General features: G+C 31.9%; 1 protein-coding gene across 1 annotated transcript in view; it reads left to right on the top strand.

The window, feature by feature from the left end:
* LOC124367652 (cytochrome P450 3A2-like) overlaps positions 1-17511 on the top strand; it is a 42895-nt gene that overhangs the window by 20242 nt on the left and 5142 nt on the right. The window contains exons 2-13 of the mRNA XM_046824648.1: positions 2644-2740; positions 4087-4139; positions 4339-4435; positions 5842-5958; positions 7198-7286; positions 9571-9722; positions 11364-11485; positions 13113-13244; positions 13512-13643; positions 14562-14650; positions 15617-15754; positions 17299-17467. Coding sequence (XP_046680604.1) covers positions 2644-2740; positions 4087-4139; positions 4339-4435; positions 5842-5958; positions 7198-7286; positions 9571-9722; positions 11364-11485; positions 13113-13244; positions 13512-13643; positions 14562-14650; positions 15617-15754; positions 17299-17467 — 1387 coding nt within the window. The remainder of the gene's footprint in view (positions 1-2643; positions 2741-4086; positions 4140-4338; positions 4436-5841; positions 5959-7197; positions 7287-9570; positions 9723-11363; positions 11486-13112; positions 13245-13511; positions 13644-14561; positions 14651-15616; positions 15755-17298; positions 17468-17511) is intronic.

The raw sequence follows: 17511 nt of genomic DNA on the forward strand, positions 1-17511 counted from the left end.
AAATAGGTCACGAGGTATGACCTAAAGTTAACAAAACTGTTCCTTTATCCTTGAACATTCGAATATGTAGGCCTAATCAAGGTATACATTATTGTAATTTTTTTGTTAATCCATAAAATTATTTTGCGTAACAAAATTGACAACAGGTACGGCACTCAATTGTTAAAACATTTAAAATCAGAGATATAGACCAATATAAAAATCTGTGGCAAAATCAAAAAGGTCTGGCAAACATTAAACATGAAGGTCTTATTCTTTTTTTAAGAGGGGCTTAACAAATCTGGTACTCATGACACATTGAATTAAATCGTTATTTGATGAAAGAAAAGGGGTGAAGAATCGAGAGGGTTTTAAGGTCTGTAGTCCACATTTTATGAATTCACTTTAAGATTCATGTAATCATATGTTAATTTAAATTTTACTATAAATTATCAGAGACAATCACAACGTAAATGGTACGGTACTTTAATTTAAATTAAGTTAAAAATTAATCCTCCCCTAACAAAACATTCTACTCACTCCTACTCACTCCGTCTGTAGGTTATCATTATTAAACACGCATTTTTCTGTTGCTCTTTTTCTCTGTGGAATCACTTTTAGGAAAGCATCCTTCCAACAGGTTCCACCCAAAACATGTATCAATATTTCAAACACTTGGTCAACAGTCAGTACTTGACGAGACCTCATTGCTATGAATTGAGCAATAGGCAGTTGTGCATGGGAAACTCCTTGCTCAATGGCCACTCTCAGGGTGTGACCCTTATGTCTATTATAATCCACCAGAGCGCCAATAACATACACTTTTCTATCGTCAAGCTCAGACAGAACATTTTCTGAATCACTTGTCAAGTACACAATATCGTTCTTTAAGAAGACACTTGTATGGTTCTCCTCATTGAAATGAATATCCCAGTTTTGGTAGCCAATATTATAAGCCATCACCTCTTTAGATCTTCCACAGAAATTGGTGGCGTACAACTGAACAGGGTTTGCTGTCCTTCTATTCAAGCAGTAACAGTGACTCAGTTGCTTCACACACTTCCTTATGTCCTTCTCAGACATTAGGTCATCAAATGAGAAATCTATTGCCACCCTTAATGTGCATTTGCTAGACACCATTGTAGCGCGCTTCAGAAGTTTTCTTGATGGAGATCTAATGGTATTGTTGAGACGTGCCTCCAGCTTTTTTTGCTTTACTTTTACTTTTTCTTTTTCTCTCATCAGAGGTTTTAATTTTGTCTCCCACAACACTTTTTTTCCATACTTTTTCCTTTGTGATTTAGAAAGATATTGTGGAACCTCAATCGGTACTATAATTTTTTGCCGAATTTTCTCTTTAGACTCGTTTTCCTCTTTACTTGTACATGTCTCAAGATTTATCCTTTCTGATTCTTTGCCAACAGTACTATCCTCTGGATATTTGTCCCTGTCCACCCATTTGTTTTCTTGTCCTTCACAGATGAATACGTTTTGCCCACTGTCACCAAAGAGATATTCTAAGTTGAATACTTCAGAATCATTGATTTCAACATTTGTAGACATTGTTTTGATTGCCATAACAAAAATGAAATTGTAAACAAACAATCTGTTTTGATCTTTCATGTGTTCAATATTCAATACAGGTAGCCAACTGCTGGTATGTTTTAGCAAAAATGATTAAAATCGTCTATCTTTTTTCATTATTATGTAACAAAGTGGTTGATTGGTGAGCATTCAGTTTTACACATATTTTGGTACATTTTAATTAAAGTAAGTCATAGTTTATTATTTCCCTTATTAAACATTGATCAATTTTTATGCATATATATATATATATATATATATATATATATATATATATATATATATATTCATTAATTAACTGTCTCTGATGATTTGGTTTGAATCTTGTTTTATTTTCAATTAAAACATTTAATTCTATTCAATTACAAACTTAGTTAACTCAATTTAAAAAGGAATAACTCATAACGCATTAACTGTATCATCTGTTCATTGTATAGAAACCTAAATAATAAATCAATGTTACCAATTAATAAATCAATACAAATTTTGATCCAGAAAGATTTTGGTTAACTTATGAAAAATGTGGAACAGTTACTTTATAATTAGCAATCCATTTAGTGTAGATTAAAGCTTTTCTTCATTAATTGTTTAGTCGTATAGTTTATTTAACCAACGTCTTGAATATGAATCTTACTATCATGCATAGAAAAAACCATCAGTTGCATCTGATTAATAGTTTATTCAAGATTAGAGTGTCATGAGTTGTAAATTAAAAATACATAATAACTGTATTGTTATACACAATGGCTAATTAAAGGGAGATAAGGGGATAAAACCTCGCACAAAAATACTTTAAATTTTTAAGTATAACATCTATCTAACTTATTTTAAATACAGTGACAACAGGTTCATCCACCTTCCCCCCAAAAAGCAAGTCCTAAATACATCACTGTTTGTTACAAATTAAAATCATAAACTAAGCAAAATTAACATCTACAATAATTGTTTTTAAAATTCAGTGGAACTTCTGCAGTTGACTTCAAATTATTTTTTAACCTACGATTGTCACTAATGTTCATAGAGATGCAGGCTCCCAATACGTCATAAACATCTATTTCAATAGTTAAATATTTGTTTCAGATGGTTTACTTCGAAGCATGACTTCTTCCTTAAACAAGGAATCAATGGGCCTCCACCCTCTCTGCCAACAGGGACATGGAAAAGTGCCTGGAAACTTGTAAGCTAACTATTATAAGTTTATTATCGTTTGTATTTTAGAAAATAATTTCCTTATTTTACATGGACTAATAGACAAGTTGGAATCTAAAACCTTTTATTTGTAAGTTCATTGGCTGTGAAATGAACTGTGAAGAACTGAATATGCCAGTTAAAAAAAAATTAGTTGGGGTGGAAAGATCTCTCTCATGGAGTTCTGCTAGTTAGTTATTACCTCAAGTTCACTCAGAACATGTGTGTTACCTAACACTAGGAATGTGTGGTGTGTCATTAAACATTAGTCATTGCTTTACTTGGTAGTCAAAGTGCTAAACTTACATTTGCAACTGTGAATAAAAGTTCTTCTAGTGAATGTATCTTATTTTTATTTATTTAATTTGAAACTAAATTATTACACTGTCTACTAATAATAAATAAATCATGATTCATTTTTTGGCTGAGTGTTAGCAAAGCTAACTCATTCAAGGACTGGACGAATTTCCTCAATGTACAGTCTGATGTGTCACCTTTAAACTCTCTAAAAATGTATTTTTGACCAAGAAAAACATGGATTAAGAAAAACATATACAATTACTCACTACATCATTATTAAGTTTCATTAAATCAGTTATTGTATCAATTGATGGGAAAAATAAAGTACCTGAACCTTCATGGACTTATTCAAACCATTTGACAGAATTTCTAACATGAACATTTTAAAAGACTAAAAAAATTAGGAATAAACTATTCTAACTTAAATTGGTTTGAGTCTTCTAAATGAGTAGAGAACAATTTGTAGAAATAAGCAAAGCAAACGACAATCAAATTTCGAAATTTAAATAAAATCCTCAAATAACAAAGTGTGGAGTACCCAAGGTTCCATCCTAGGACCACTATTATTTATTTTATACTTAAAGAACATGCCTAAATGCCTTAGTCAAATTAACACACAATGATACAAGGAATCAAAATAAAATAATTTTGTATAATCATAGCCTAAGTTAGATCTGTATAAGAAAAAAAAAACCATCTACAATGCTATAAAGTTTTTAAAATTTTATAAAAAAATTAAAATAAATCAATAATAATAATTTCAGGCAATTATTAAAGGATTTCTTACTTAAAAATCTATTTTATACTGCAGACAAGTTTTACAATTTAATTAAATGTTACTGAAACTTTCAAAAATGTCGGCTCAAATTATTTAATCATATATTATAGATTGAAAACTTGAATTTGAGGCTTACCTATCTATTTTGTTTTAAATTATTGTATCTAGACTGTAGAAACTTTGACATTATTTACTGTACATTAATCTACACATACAAATACAGATATTAATGTATTAACATTATATTTTTTATGCAGTTATCTGGTGAAGAGGACTTAGAGCGGATCAAACGATATGGAAAAGTTCATGGGTGAGCATGATTATTATGGATTCCACATAGGTAGAAAAATATTAGACTGTAGTAATAAACAAAATAATTATATTCATAAAACTGATTTTAAAAATACAGAAACTAATCACAACAGAATGAGTACACATATTTTTAGTTATACCTGAATGTTATTATTTCTTGGATTTAAAGGATTTATTCCATTTTGACAATATTACAGAACATTTGATGGGGCGACCCCAAACTTAGTGGTGGCTGATCCTGATCTGATCAAGATAGTCCTACACGATGAGGCAGCCAAGTTTCGCAGCAGAAGGGTAAAATTAAGACACAATTTTCTTAAACCTTGTTAAGGCAGAGCTAAAATAGTTTAAATGTGACAGAAACTTTCAATCTATTTTACAATTTTTTAAGTTCAAGAGAGTTCTAAAAACTCTGAATTCACATCATTAATAAAATTCATTAAAATAGTGACTAAAGACAATCAACATCCAGGCAAGTCGCTGTTGGAGGTTATCAACTAAGATGGGATTACAGAATTCAATAGTTTTGTGCTAGGTGCTGTCAATGAAAATAATAGGCCTGGCATCGGATAGCATTGTTGACATTTATTTCAGGTCTGTGTTTTTATATTTTGTCATATTTCTGGTAAAAGCTGTATAACTTTTTAAAAATATCTTGGCTAAGAATATATTTCAAGTCTAAATCATCAAACATTTGCTTTTTTAATGTAAAATTATGAAAATATATCTGGTGAAACCGACCAATCAGTCATATACTGAATTTCATCAAGTTCAGACCATGTATAATAATGAAATCAGCACCATATTACACAAAATTAAAATTATTGTAGTTTTTAACAAAAACATTATTTATTAAGAGACAGGGCAGTGTATGAAATTGTAAATGGTCTATGGATAATAAGAACTTAATCAAAAATATTATACTTTTTTAATATTAAATGTTCTGCTTTAAAAATCTACCTGAATCTTATAGCCGGTTAGCGAAAATGCTTTGTGTGAAGTAAACATCAGATTTCCTTATCATGTTTTAATCCTAAAATTATCGAGCTTCTATCTTACAGAAAAATATATATTCCCACGTGTTTGTTATAACAGTTAAATGTGTCTAACTCTCAGACATTGGAAGAAGCTTCCATTTTTCTAGTTGCTGGAGTCTAGGTCTATTTCTAGTTGTCTATTTGTGTCCCCAAGTTCTAGGTGTCCTGGGGTTGCCAACAGACAACATTCTCCAGTGTTTCTCTGTCACTTAATTTCTATTTTGAAATGGCTCATTTGAAGTCCGTAAGTCATATCCAATTCTAGTGGAGCTTGCACTCAATTTTACGAAAATGATAATAAAAAAAATGATGATGTTGAGGTTAAGTGGAAGAGAGGAATTTATAGTTATAATTTCGCCTCTAATAAAGACATTTTTCATTTAATTCTATAACACTTTTTTAGGAACTATCAAAGAAAAAAATAATATTTCTAAATGTAAATTTTTACTTTTTATATCATGGAATTCACGTTGTGTATGTTTTGACTCTAAAATGTTAAATGAATTATATTTCAATCAAATCTCGTAAATTCCCTTTTTTAATTGACTCAGAGAGGAAGGTTTTAGTGTGCTATTCAACCTTTTTCTATGTGCCTGTTTTAATATCTATATTTCAGCATTTATTTATATGACTTTGAATTAAAAATGACTTCATGTTTTTTAGGCTTTTAAGGTGAAAAATCTGATTCTGCACAAAAGTCTGCTAGCCATCGAGGGCTCTGAACCTAAGAGCATCAAACAAGTGACCAATGCAGCTGTATCTCCTGAGAATATAAAAAAGGTAGGAATCAAGGTGTTTTGTGAGAGGTAGGCATAACTTCAGAAAATTGTATTATTACAGTAGACACAAAAACAAGCAAAAAGGTTCACATTAACATGGGTACTATCTTGTTTCATTCAGTGTCTGCTCAAATGCTTTTTAATAAAAAATCACCCCTCAAAAATAGTGAATGCAAATAACTTGAAACTTGACACTTATGTTAAGCTAATCAAAGCTTTATTAATAAAAAATAATAATAAATAATATTACTCTCCATTTAAAATAACAGCTTTTACATTTTTAGAACATTTAATGTTCACAAATAATTATTTCAACAATGATTTTGGTAAAAAATGTTATGTTGAAAATGTAATGGCAAATCCAACAGCATCCTATTCATTTAACTTAATTGGAAAATAAGATTTACAGCTAGTATTTGTTGTGTATATGTAAAACATAAGTTTTCCTGTGTATTCAAAAGTTGTACCTTAATTAAAAACAGCTGTTAATGATTCAAACACTAATAATGAAAAATCTGCATCTGGATCGAGAGTACCCTTTTCATGAGTAAAAAAGAATAAATACCCATTCATTTTGATTTTTATTGCCCTAGGTATTCGCATAATACAATGCACACTGACAAATTTTGGTATTTGGAAGAAACTATTATAGTACTGATGAGTATTTGATGGATCATGAATTTTAAAATTGTATTTTAACATAGATTACATCAAGTTTGTTATGCTAACTTGACCTCTTTGTTAAAAGTTAAAATTTGGCTAGGAAATTTTTAAGGATGATTTGATTATAACAGTTGCACATCAGACATTTTATTTTAAGATATAATTGTTAACCTTTAACTGTCTTTCAATATTTCAGCTTATCAAATTTTAAATAGTTTCTGATTTTATTTTAATTTTGATTTTATTCTGTGGGACTTGTCTGCATTAAATCCTTATCTAAAAAAAGAACAGAGCTATACAATATAGAAGTAAACTATTGATTGCATTATATTTTGTACACCAATTTTTTTCACAGGCCATCAAAACTAAATGGGAACCAATACACACATGTGATTACAACATGTTTAGAAATTAACCATGTACATGTCTAAGTGTGTATGAATAGAATTTAAGTCAGTGCTCTTGATCAGCCTCTATCATTGTTCCAGTGATATGAATATTACAGTTAGCTATTAGTTTTTTACAGTAGACTTTACCACATTTGGAAGTTCTCAAATTGTTTTTTTTTTCCCACCAGCTGATGCCTCGAATCAATCGGACAGTTGATTCTCTTACACAACAAGTCACGAAAGAGTCCAAACTTGACACCAAAGTCAACGTTTCCAAGTAAGACTAGTTTTCAAACCTGTAATTTTTGAGGTAGATTTGTAATTATTAATATGGCATATTATTAACCATTGGGAAAATTTTATCAAAATGATGCAACTTTATGAAATTTGTGTTATATTTCATGAACTTCCTATGGATCTGCCATAAAACCTCAAGAACCTTCCTCCCCCACTTCTCATTACGAGTTGAAACCTTAAACAAGTTAATGCATTTTTATTGTAATTCTTTTAATAACATTTATATATTTTTTGGTGCCCTGTGTAGTCTTGTTACTATGTAAAGACGATTGATCTTTAAAAACATTCATTAATTAACAACTATCAGTCAATTAACTAAGAGTCCTAAAGTTAGTCCTATCCAAAATTGGTCTAACAAAATACAGTTGTTATATTATTTGAAAATGTTATTAAATGTATTTTGCGACTTCTTCCTTTGGAAGCACTATCATCAGAAAGCTAGTCCTCCTGATGCATGAAGATAGATATCTTGCCGGGAAGAGTTCTGTACAAGGCATGAAACCTTTTCTGCCATAAGTCAGTAATAGGCTGTAAAGTTCATACAATATTGCTAAGATGTTATAAAGATGTACATTTTTCAAGAAAGTTTCAATATTTTTTTTTATAATTTTAAAATTACAGATTAGTTCAGTACCATCACAGGCCATGAAATCATTCAAAAACTGTATGTATGATTGAAGATAATATGGGTTCATTGTTGAATATGGATTTTTCGATTGTTACAAATATATACAACCTTTCAAGAATTTGTGTCTGCTCACTTCTTCCAGTGTCAAATCCTAAGGCGTGAGATTGTGCATGGAAAAAGTAAAAAACAAACAAAAAAACAATATTCAAACACATTGCAATGAACACATCTAAGTCAAAGGTGGCAGCAAAAAATAGTGAAACAAAGTTGATAAAAGTCTGCAATAATTATTTCGAAGCATAATAGCTTCAAATGTTTTGGAGTATAATATTGGTTATCATATTATTCTTTCTAAGTATATTACATCTAATTTCCTTAATTTTAAATTGTTGACTTATCTGTCCCTACATGTGTATTGGAAATCTGTTTTGATCTCAATATAGTATTGTAGTTTAGAGTCTATCCAGTATATTTCTTATTCTTTGCAGCATATTACAATTTTCCCTGAACAGAATTAAATAATAATTCTTTCAAAATGAAACCATATGGATATGGCTCTCATAAAACCAATATTATAATCAGGGCCGGTTCTAGACATTTTTTTAGTGTAAGCGAACAACATTCCGGCACCTCCTCCCTAAAATACTTATATGGTAGTAAGGATTATCCCAGGGAAAACTAAACTAAAACTAAAACTCTTGCTGTGGTTCTCCATGAGTTCAAACCTCTCTTAAGTGAGTTGAATGCTGTATCAAGCACCACAAAGAAAAACTTCACTTTGAATGATGCCAATCCAGCCAGAATCGGTTCATCCTCACTCTCATAGGACATTCGCCTCTTTGTTTTTCCTTGGACGAACTTTGGTTTCTTTTTAAAATTCTGCAGAAACGCCAATTTTTTCTGCCAGTTCTGAAGTATCTATGATTATGCTATTGAGACCTTCATCAGATCTCATATTTTCCAAAAATGTCTGAACACTTTTCACGAGGTCCACTGACGTTTGCAAAATAGATGAGGCTTTTGGCAAGGTATTACTTTTACCATGTTTGGTTAAGCGGAGTTTTGTTTTCTAAGGTTAGGATCGAACTATAGAATGTCACTGTAACGCATGGCATGAGGCAGTAGATGATAGAAAGACGCAAGACGCGATGGAGGGGTGCCCGACGAATGAGTCCATTTGTTATTATTTGTGGGTATTGTTTTTGGGAATAACAATAAATCAAGTAGTGGGAGTAGGTGCAAGGGTCCCACCTTATGACATACAATTTTCACTAACTCCTTACACCTACAATTTGGGCATGTGAATCAACTTTCAACCTCTAGTCTAGTCTCCTTTTTTAATACTGTACATTGGAGAGCGCTTAGGCGCCCTACGTAACCGTGTATTTTGCTAATCTCTTAAACCGGCCCTAATTATAATATTATTTTTTTTACTATTTTTATGTATAGTGAATATTGACATAAGTTTTATGAAATATAAAATATCTACCTACAACCAAACCAAACCACCAACCAAACCAAACAACCAAACAAATTTTATTCTGACAACAAATTAAAAACATTACTACCTTTAAAAATGGGTGATAAATACTTTCAGAAAATGAACGAATGATTAATTACAAAATGGTGACTGCAGGTGTGTGGTGGAATATCTCAGTGATGCTCTCGCATTTACATTGTTCGGCCTCGACCTGAACACCGATGAGAAGCTCAAGAAACAATTCACTACCACAGTCAGCTGCGCTTTCGCAGTCAGCAACCCCCAGAGTGCCTTTGCTGTCTCATCATGTGAGTAGGGAAATGTCCCGACTACTCATTGTGTGAAAATTTATTTGGTCTGATCCAGTGCCGGATTTACCACTTGACAGACTAGGTTCGGCCTAGGATTGTTGGCTGAGAGCGACCGCACAAAATGTCACATCTTTATGTATAAACAATATATGTACTGTTATATAGCCATTACTAAAACTCTATCATTGTTAATTAAACAAAAATAATGCACAAAATTGGAGATATGAAGTTTCAAACTATAGAATTTGAATATTTCTTTACATCAAAAAAGTACATACAACCGTATTAATCTCGGCTACCGATATAAATTTAAATAGATAAGAAATAAATATTTGTGTTTTTAAGTAAAAATTCTATTTTTCGTATATTTATATAAGTGTTCAAAACGTAATGCTATTCAAGTTGTATTTTAAGTCTATCTAATAATCTGTCATCACAAATAGAGTTTTAAATTCAGATAATACAAAGGGAAGAGGGGGCTACACAAAACTCTTGGCCTAGGGTCTCAAAATCTTTAAATCCAACATTGGTCTTATCAGTGTTGAGCTGTGTATAAAGCAGATAAATATTTTTCTGTAAAGAAGAATTCAGTTTTGAAAATTCACAAGACCGAAATACATTATGCCAAATGAAATCAATGCACACACTTTTAGCAGCTAGCAATAGTATGAGTACCTAAACCATTATGTCATTGTTATAGAATATGGGTAAAATATGAGTGACGATTTTTTATACAACCATTTTAAAGCTTCCCCAGAGGAAAGCCACCAGACTCTTTCTTTAGTTGGGAACTTTTCTCACCCTTCCTCTTCATCACTATCACCTCTCTATATACAGATAACTGGTTTCTCCATTACTCCCACTAAACCACTGCAATGGTTCGGAAGTCACCTTTAAGCCGTTGGTCCCCAGGTTAAGTGTCAGAGAGGGCTTTTTGGCCCTAACTTTACCTGGTAAAATAGACATTATTTGACTGACTATTAAACCTCTGAATGTTGTTAAACTGTTTTGTAAATTTATATTATAACCTGTTTCTAATGTCTTTATAATGGTCCATGTATATAAATGCACTCCATAAATATGCTGAGGGTGTAATTTTTACAAATTCTTATAAATACAGCTCAAAAGAGGTTTTAGATATGAAGGTTAAAGCTATGTTATATGTACAACATTGTTCCATTTAGTGTATAAAACAGGGTTACAACTCCAGCACTTCAATGCTCACAACTGTCATTCTTGTACCTCCTGCTCATTGCAAACAATTTAATTAAAATATTTCTTTATAATTGGGAAAATTCCTTTTAAACAAGTAGATTTTACACTTTAGAACACTTATTTGTAATTTAAGGACATGTCAATGTCTGTAGAATCTCAGGGTATATTTACTGGGATAGAAAATTCTTTCCTCCCTTGTACAGGTTAAGAACCTGTGCCTCACTAACATTACTACCCCTGTGAATACTTAGACATAGGATTAAGGCACAATATTGAGTTATTTTAAATCGTTATGTTGATTACCATCATTTCAGAATACTAATAAACAATACAAATTTTATAAATATCTGTGTACTTAAGATAAAAAGAAAGGTATAAAAAGATTTCATTAAATAAACAGGAATTGCTTGTATTGTGTTTCAGTCCTGTTTGATTCATTGGGGTCTCTTGATGACTTTGTTCTGAGAAAAGACTGCCTTTCGTTCCTCACCAGTTTGTGCTATTCTGTGCTGAAGGAACGCAGGAGCCAGGAGGTTACCACTGAGGTTAGGATCGTTTATAACTAAATCTTTTCAATATGGATTGTGCAATAATACCATAATCTGGAGGAAAAATTAAAAGAATTATGGCTTTTAAGGACAGAAGATTCCCTTAAAAAAAGACTTGATTATGATATTGTTTAATTTTAATAAATTGTATGTCATTTTAAATAACCCTTAATTGATTCTATCACTACAAGGTTAATTTACCGTACTAAATTTAAACTTGTTTGGTAATTTTTTTAAACTTCAGTACCCGCATGTTAGTACTGCTTTTAGGATAAGTTCAAATAATGATCTTACAAACTATTTCTAACAATGAAAAAGGTTTACAGTCTAAAAACATCTTATTTCATTTGCCCTAAATATGGACATGATTTCAGCTGACAAAAGTGCATAATTTAATTGTCTTTGCACTATGTTGAATATAATAAATTCAATTTCCATTGCGTAAGATCAATAAATACTTACTGTCAATTTGAATTAAAGGTTTTTAATAACCATAATAATTTCAATCTTGAGAAATTAGTTCAGACAGTAATATAATATGTACTATTTAATCTCAAAATTGGTTACTCCATACAAAATATACTAATTCTCCAATAGTTTACCAACATTACCCTTATTCTCGAGATAAGTGTAAAAGTTGTGCCAAAATTACTCTTGTCATAAATAGAATAACAATATTTAGATAAAATTTAAACTCACTTATCCTACTGGTACCTATACAGGAGTAAGACGCCCTAGTACTGTTTATTAACTGATTTAGTCACCATGGTAGCAATACTCTACAAACAGATGTGAGTTAATAAGTACTAGATAATGTTCACTATTTAAAAAAGAACATATAGAGTGTTATAGTTTTTACTTTTTTTTATATCTACATCTTCAGGAATATATGTGAACGTAGTATACAACATGAACAATCAAAGTACTAAATCATTTTCAGGGCTTAAATTAGGATGAGGTCACGTGAAAGTAGGATATTATTTGTGTTCAAACTAAAAACTTATCATTGTCTTTTCATTTGAGATTATAACTTATTTTATTTTTTACTAGCTGTTTCCCGCAACTTCACATGCTTTTCGTAAGCTTTACCATGTATGAGCACTTTTGGTTCAAGTGAATTATATTTGGTGATGTAGAGTTTACCTTGTTGCCACGATCAAGAAAATCCGTTAAAAGAGTATGTTTATAGCCACTTTACACGTACATTTACTTTATTGTAAAGTGATCTAAAACTCAAGCTTTAAGTTCAACCAGAAATTTATATAAAAGAAAATATACATCAAAACTTAGTGCCTTCAAATAGTGTTTGGCTATTTCATATACTGTATGTAAATGTCTCGTAATTGCAGTTTATAATGTACAGGTGCGCTGATAACTTTTATATTTTGCAGCGCCGCCTGGTGGTGAGTTACATCAAAGGGCATAGGATATAAACCTTCAACGTTGAAAAGTACATATAGTACATACAAATTTTTATAATAATCGGTTTCTGAATCTATAAAGGACACACAGACAAACATTCATTTATATATCTACATATAATCTATATATAGATAAATGTTTATTTTTTCATTTGTGAAAATATAATTCTGTATTATTTGAGCCATGTTTGTAATGTCTGAAGGGGAAAGCTGTAGACTTCTTGGATCTCCTCTTGGCAGCAGCTGAAGAAGAGAAAAAAGAAGCAGCAAAAGATAAAGGAGTAGATGCAGAAAAAGTGGATATCCTGCTGACAGATGTGGAAATAGTTTCTCAAGTATGTACCATAACAATTTAATTTACTCATTGGTTTAAAAATTGCAAGTAATTTATTCAGTTCCTCATAATTTTCTATGATGTTTTTGGTGGAAATAAATATAAGTTATTTATTTATTGGAGCTATTGGTATAACTGATTTATTTTTGTCAGTCAGACATTTTGCTATCTAAATTACACTTGGTTCCAACCAATTCTGATAATTATATATTTATCCTCTACTGTACATTATTAAACAGACACTAAAGAACTTGTAAACTGTGCACAGTGTGTGAGTGTGGTGCTGACAGTCGTCCAAGCCTCCAAGTCATCCCTGGCTCTTGCCCTCTACACTCTAGGAGCTCTTCCAGCCGTTCAGGACAGGCTGAGATCAGAAGTTGACGTGCTTCTGCAGAAATATGTAAGTCAAACACACATCGTAATATGTGTGTAGTAGATTTTATCTGAGGAGGATTTCTGTGTGAGAGATATTTATATTGGTTTTTCCTGAAGAGAGTATTACTTGTAGCATTTGTATTGGTTACCTCCATGCAATTCTTAGATCATAATGAAAATTCCCGAGATAGTTCTGATTAATTCGGTGGCAAAAACGATTAAAGTCTAATACCTGGAAACAATATTAGTGTAGTTATAATTTAAACTAATAACCTAACTCTAACCATTCAAGAGATAAAAAACAATTCAAAAGCAGCCAGAAAACTGGAATGTGCTGTATCATTCAATGTAATGTCATCTTGAGAAAATCACTAAATCGGTGAAGTTTAGTAGTTCTACACCCATCTCTGTATCTTTGCCCATGTAACCATCATGAACGTAGTCAGAAAAATTTAGGGGGGTGTCAAGACAACTGATATTTTCTCCTTAGTGGACATAAATTAAGGCAAGTCCAGTCAACCGCTCATTCCCTATTTTGTTCCTTAAAAAGTTCTTGACTCATTTCAATGTTGAGAATGATCTTTCAGCAGTACATGTTAGTAAAACTGTTATTTAAAAATTTGTGGGATCCGGACCCCTTCGACCCTCACGCTAGCTACACCCTTGGTAACCATGTGAACATCCATAATTCTCAAATCTTCCAGCAAAGATTTTGTGAATATTTGGATGTAATATAGATTTTTATTTATGACAGACACTTTAACCTCATTGTTATATTCTTATCTCATTTTGCAAAACTCAATTTGTTTTGAATCAGTGATGCTCTAACCAATTAGGAAAAGTGTATTTTTTCTTATCTTTAAATAAATTAGAAAATAGTGAATTTCTATACCTAACCTTAATAACTGATTACTAAAATTTGTTCTGTGGCGGCCATGTGTAGAGTGCCAGTACGTACGAGTTGGTGCAAGAATGTGAATACTTGGACATGTTCCTTGGAGAAATACTGCGACTTTACCCGATTGAATACAGGTATCTATCTGGTTGTATACTGAGATTTTAATTTCCTCTGTATCATTATGTACTGTATGTCTCTTTAATCTTGGAATTGACATTTTCTATAATTCAGGCATTAATTTTATTTCTGTTTTGGATGTCCCAATCATTATGTTTTAATGAGATGTTTGGAGGACTAACTATTTATTAAGGTACCTATGATTATTTTCTTTTAAATTGTTTTGTTTTTGGCAGTATTGGTGAGTGACTAACATATTGGCAGTTTTTATGTTAAACAGTTGCAGTGGCGTAACTGGAGGGGGGGGGGGGCGTGAGGGAATTAGAATTCTCTCTAAAAATAAAATAATAATGCATATAACAGCCATGCAATTTGTTTGAAATCAGTAGTTGAATGTTTAAATTAGAATTAAGCTTATCTAATTTATTCAATTGAGATTTATTCCATACCTCCCGATGTGGTGTGTTCTTTAATCAGACTCATCCCTCCCCAAAGCCAAGTTCTAGTTTCACCACTAAATAGTTGTTGGGTTCACATTTGGGTGGAGATTTCTGTCTGATTGAAACCCAACATGCTCAACCAAACAACCAAATATGGTACTTTCTGGCCAAGCAAACATATTTTCGCACTTATTCTTTTTGTCTAATGAACTACTGAAATATGGCAGTAATACCTTTTTATATACATCTATATCAAAACTCACAGTATTAATAGTGTTTGCTAGGGTTGTTTAAACCCTGTGTCATTCAAAACGAACATACTTGCCAAACATTCTTGACTTTATACAAGGGCTTCATTATGTTGGTTTAGTATTTAATTGTATAAATAGCAGTATTACAATATGTTTACAAATGGTTAAGAAACATTAGCCATTACAGGAAATATTAGTGCCAGCTAGAGAATTTAATAACTGAATATATATATATATATATTGAAATTAAGTCCGTACAACACAGAAATAACACTCAGACATGTTGGGACAGGTTGGAACGAGAGTGTGTGGAGGGAGTGAAGGTGGGGGAGGCACAACTGGAGCCAGGGGTTGTTGTGTCGGTGCCTATATATGCCATTCACCGCCACCCAGACTTCTACCCAGACCCAGAAACTTTCGAACCTGAGAGGTCAGTCACACTTTATTCACAATTGAGAATGTGCAGTACTTTATATCAATGTTGATGTTAGAAAATTTATCAGAGAACAATAACAAGTATATAAAAAATGTAGCGCATATAATTGTTTTGTAACGTGTGTATTTTACATATAAAATGTACCTTAATATAAAAAAGTGTTTTGAGGTTGCATAAAACTGCAGTGACCATAATAAACAATTTGTGGGTAAATATCAGGTATTACCTTGAAATGCTATACTGCAATGTCCATTGTCATATAGTATTTGCTAACACACCGGGAATTTATTCGAAGTTTTTTAAATTAAATAAAATTATTGATGGAAAAATTAATGCTCTATTTTTTTCTTCAGTGCACCTTAACTGATTAAAATAGTTATTTGATAATGAAGCAAATAATAAAAGGAACCACATAATTTATTATTCTCATCAAGTGACAATTAAATAGTACTAAATGTTAATAAAACAATACTTTGCCAATATTGTTTATTTTTTGGATGAAGCCTTTCGAAACCAAAGGTTTTATCATAAGGCGACTCCACAAATCCAAATTTTTCCAGTTGCTCCAAGAGTCTTCAAAGTGACAATAGTCAAGCTCTTTTACTGGACCAGTTGTTAAGTCTGATGCCCTTTGGAGGTTAAGAAGCACAAACTGCTAAATTAGGTGGACAATCTTCCTCAAATTAGTCTCCCGTCCAGTTTGATTTCTTCTTCTTTGGTCCAGTCTCCTCTTCAACAGAAACATCATATTCTTAAGCCATCTCTGCCTGAATGAAAGGACTCTGATGGTTGACAAAAAAACACAATCTGGCTCCTCAGCTCAGGTCCTCAATTAGATCCCAATACAGCATCCTCGCCAGCTTCTCTGACTCCTCAATTAGATCAAAATCTAACATCCTTTCCAGCTCCTCTGACTCCACAGCCCAGGTTCTCAATTAGATACCAAAATATAAGTTGTTAATCTGGCAACTGTTGAAGATGGAGCTTGTATTGGCTACTATTAACTTAATTACATTTAGAACGCATAAACCAATACTTAAAACTTTTATTATTGTGAGACCTTTCGATAGCAAGGCTATCTTCATCAGACACATCACAAAAGTGTGTCAGATGTCAGGTTAAGTACAGTCACTCAGTTTTAAGTGTAGGTTTATGTGTTTTAAATGTAATTAAGTTAATCTGGCAACTGTTTTAGTAAAAGATCTCTGATATTATCAGTAATGCTTTGATTGTCCATTATCTATATTGCCATGTTAAATCCATTTTTTCTTCAGAAAAATTAATTTTAAGTTGAAACATACATTATTCAAATATGGAGTAGAAACATAAATCAACTGAAACAATCAAACAGCTTCACAATCACAATCACTAACTGATACTACACCAAACTGCTGATATTGACAGCTTTAAACAGTCCCTGAAATCCCATCTTCATCTCTGATTTGCTGAAGTCTTTCAGTAACAAACCGTTTATCAATAATTAGATGTAAAAACAGAACATTAGAGTGGCAGAGTACCAACACTGTTGGAGATTGCAGGTTCTCACCAGAGAACGCGGCCAAGCGAGACCACAACATTTACCTTCCATTCGGCCAGGCCGGGACCAACTCCTCTAATATTGGAATAAGACTGAGTGTGCTATTCACCAAACTGGCCCTTGCAGTGCTCGTGTCAGCGTTCAACATGTCAGCTGTTGAAGATGCAAAGGTGAGTTTACCATAATTGTATGTGAAAAAACCCTTTGAAACAAA

This window comes from Homalodisca vitripennis, chromosome 8 (genome assembly GCF_021130785.1).
Source record: "Homalodisca vitripennis isolate AUS2020 chromosome 8, UT_GWSS_2.1, whole genome shotgun sequence".
Lineage (NCBI taxonomy): Eukaryota > Metazoa > Arthropoda > Insecta > Hemiptera > Cicadellidae > Homalodisca > Homalodisca vitripennis.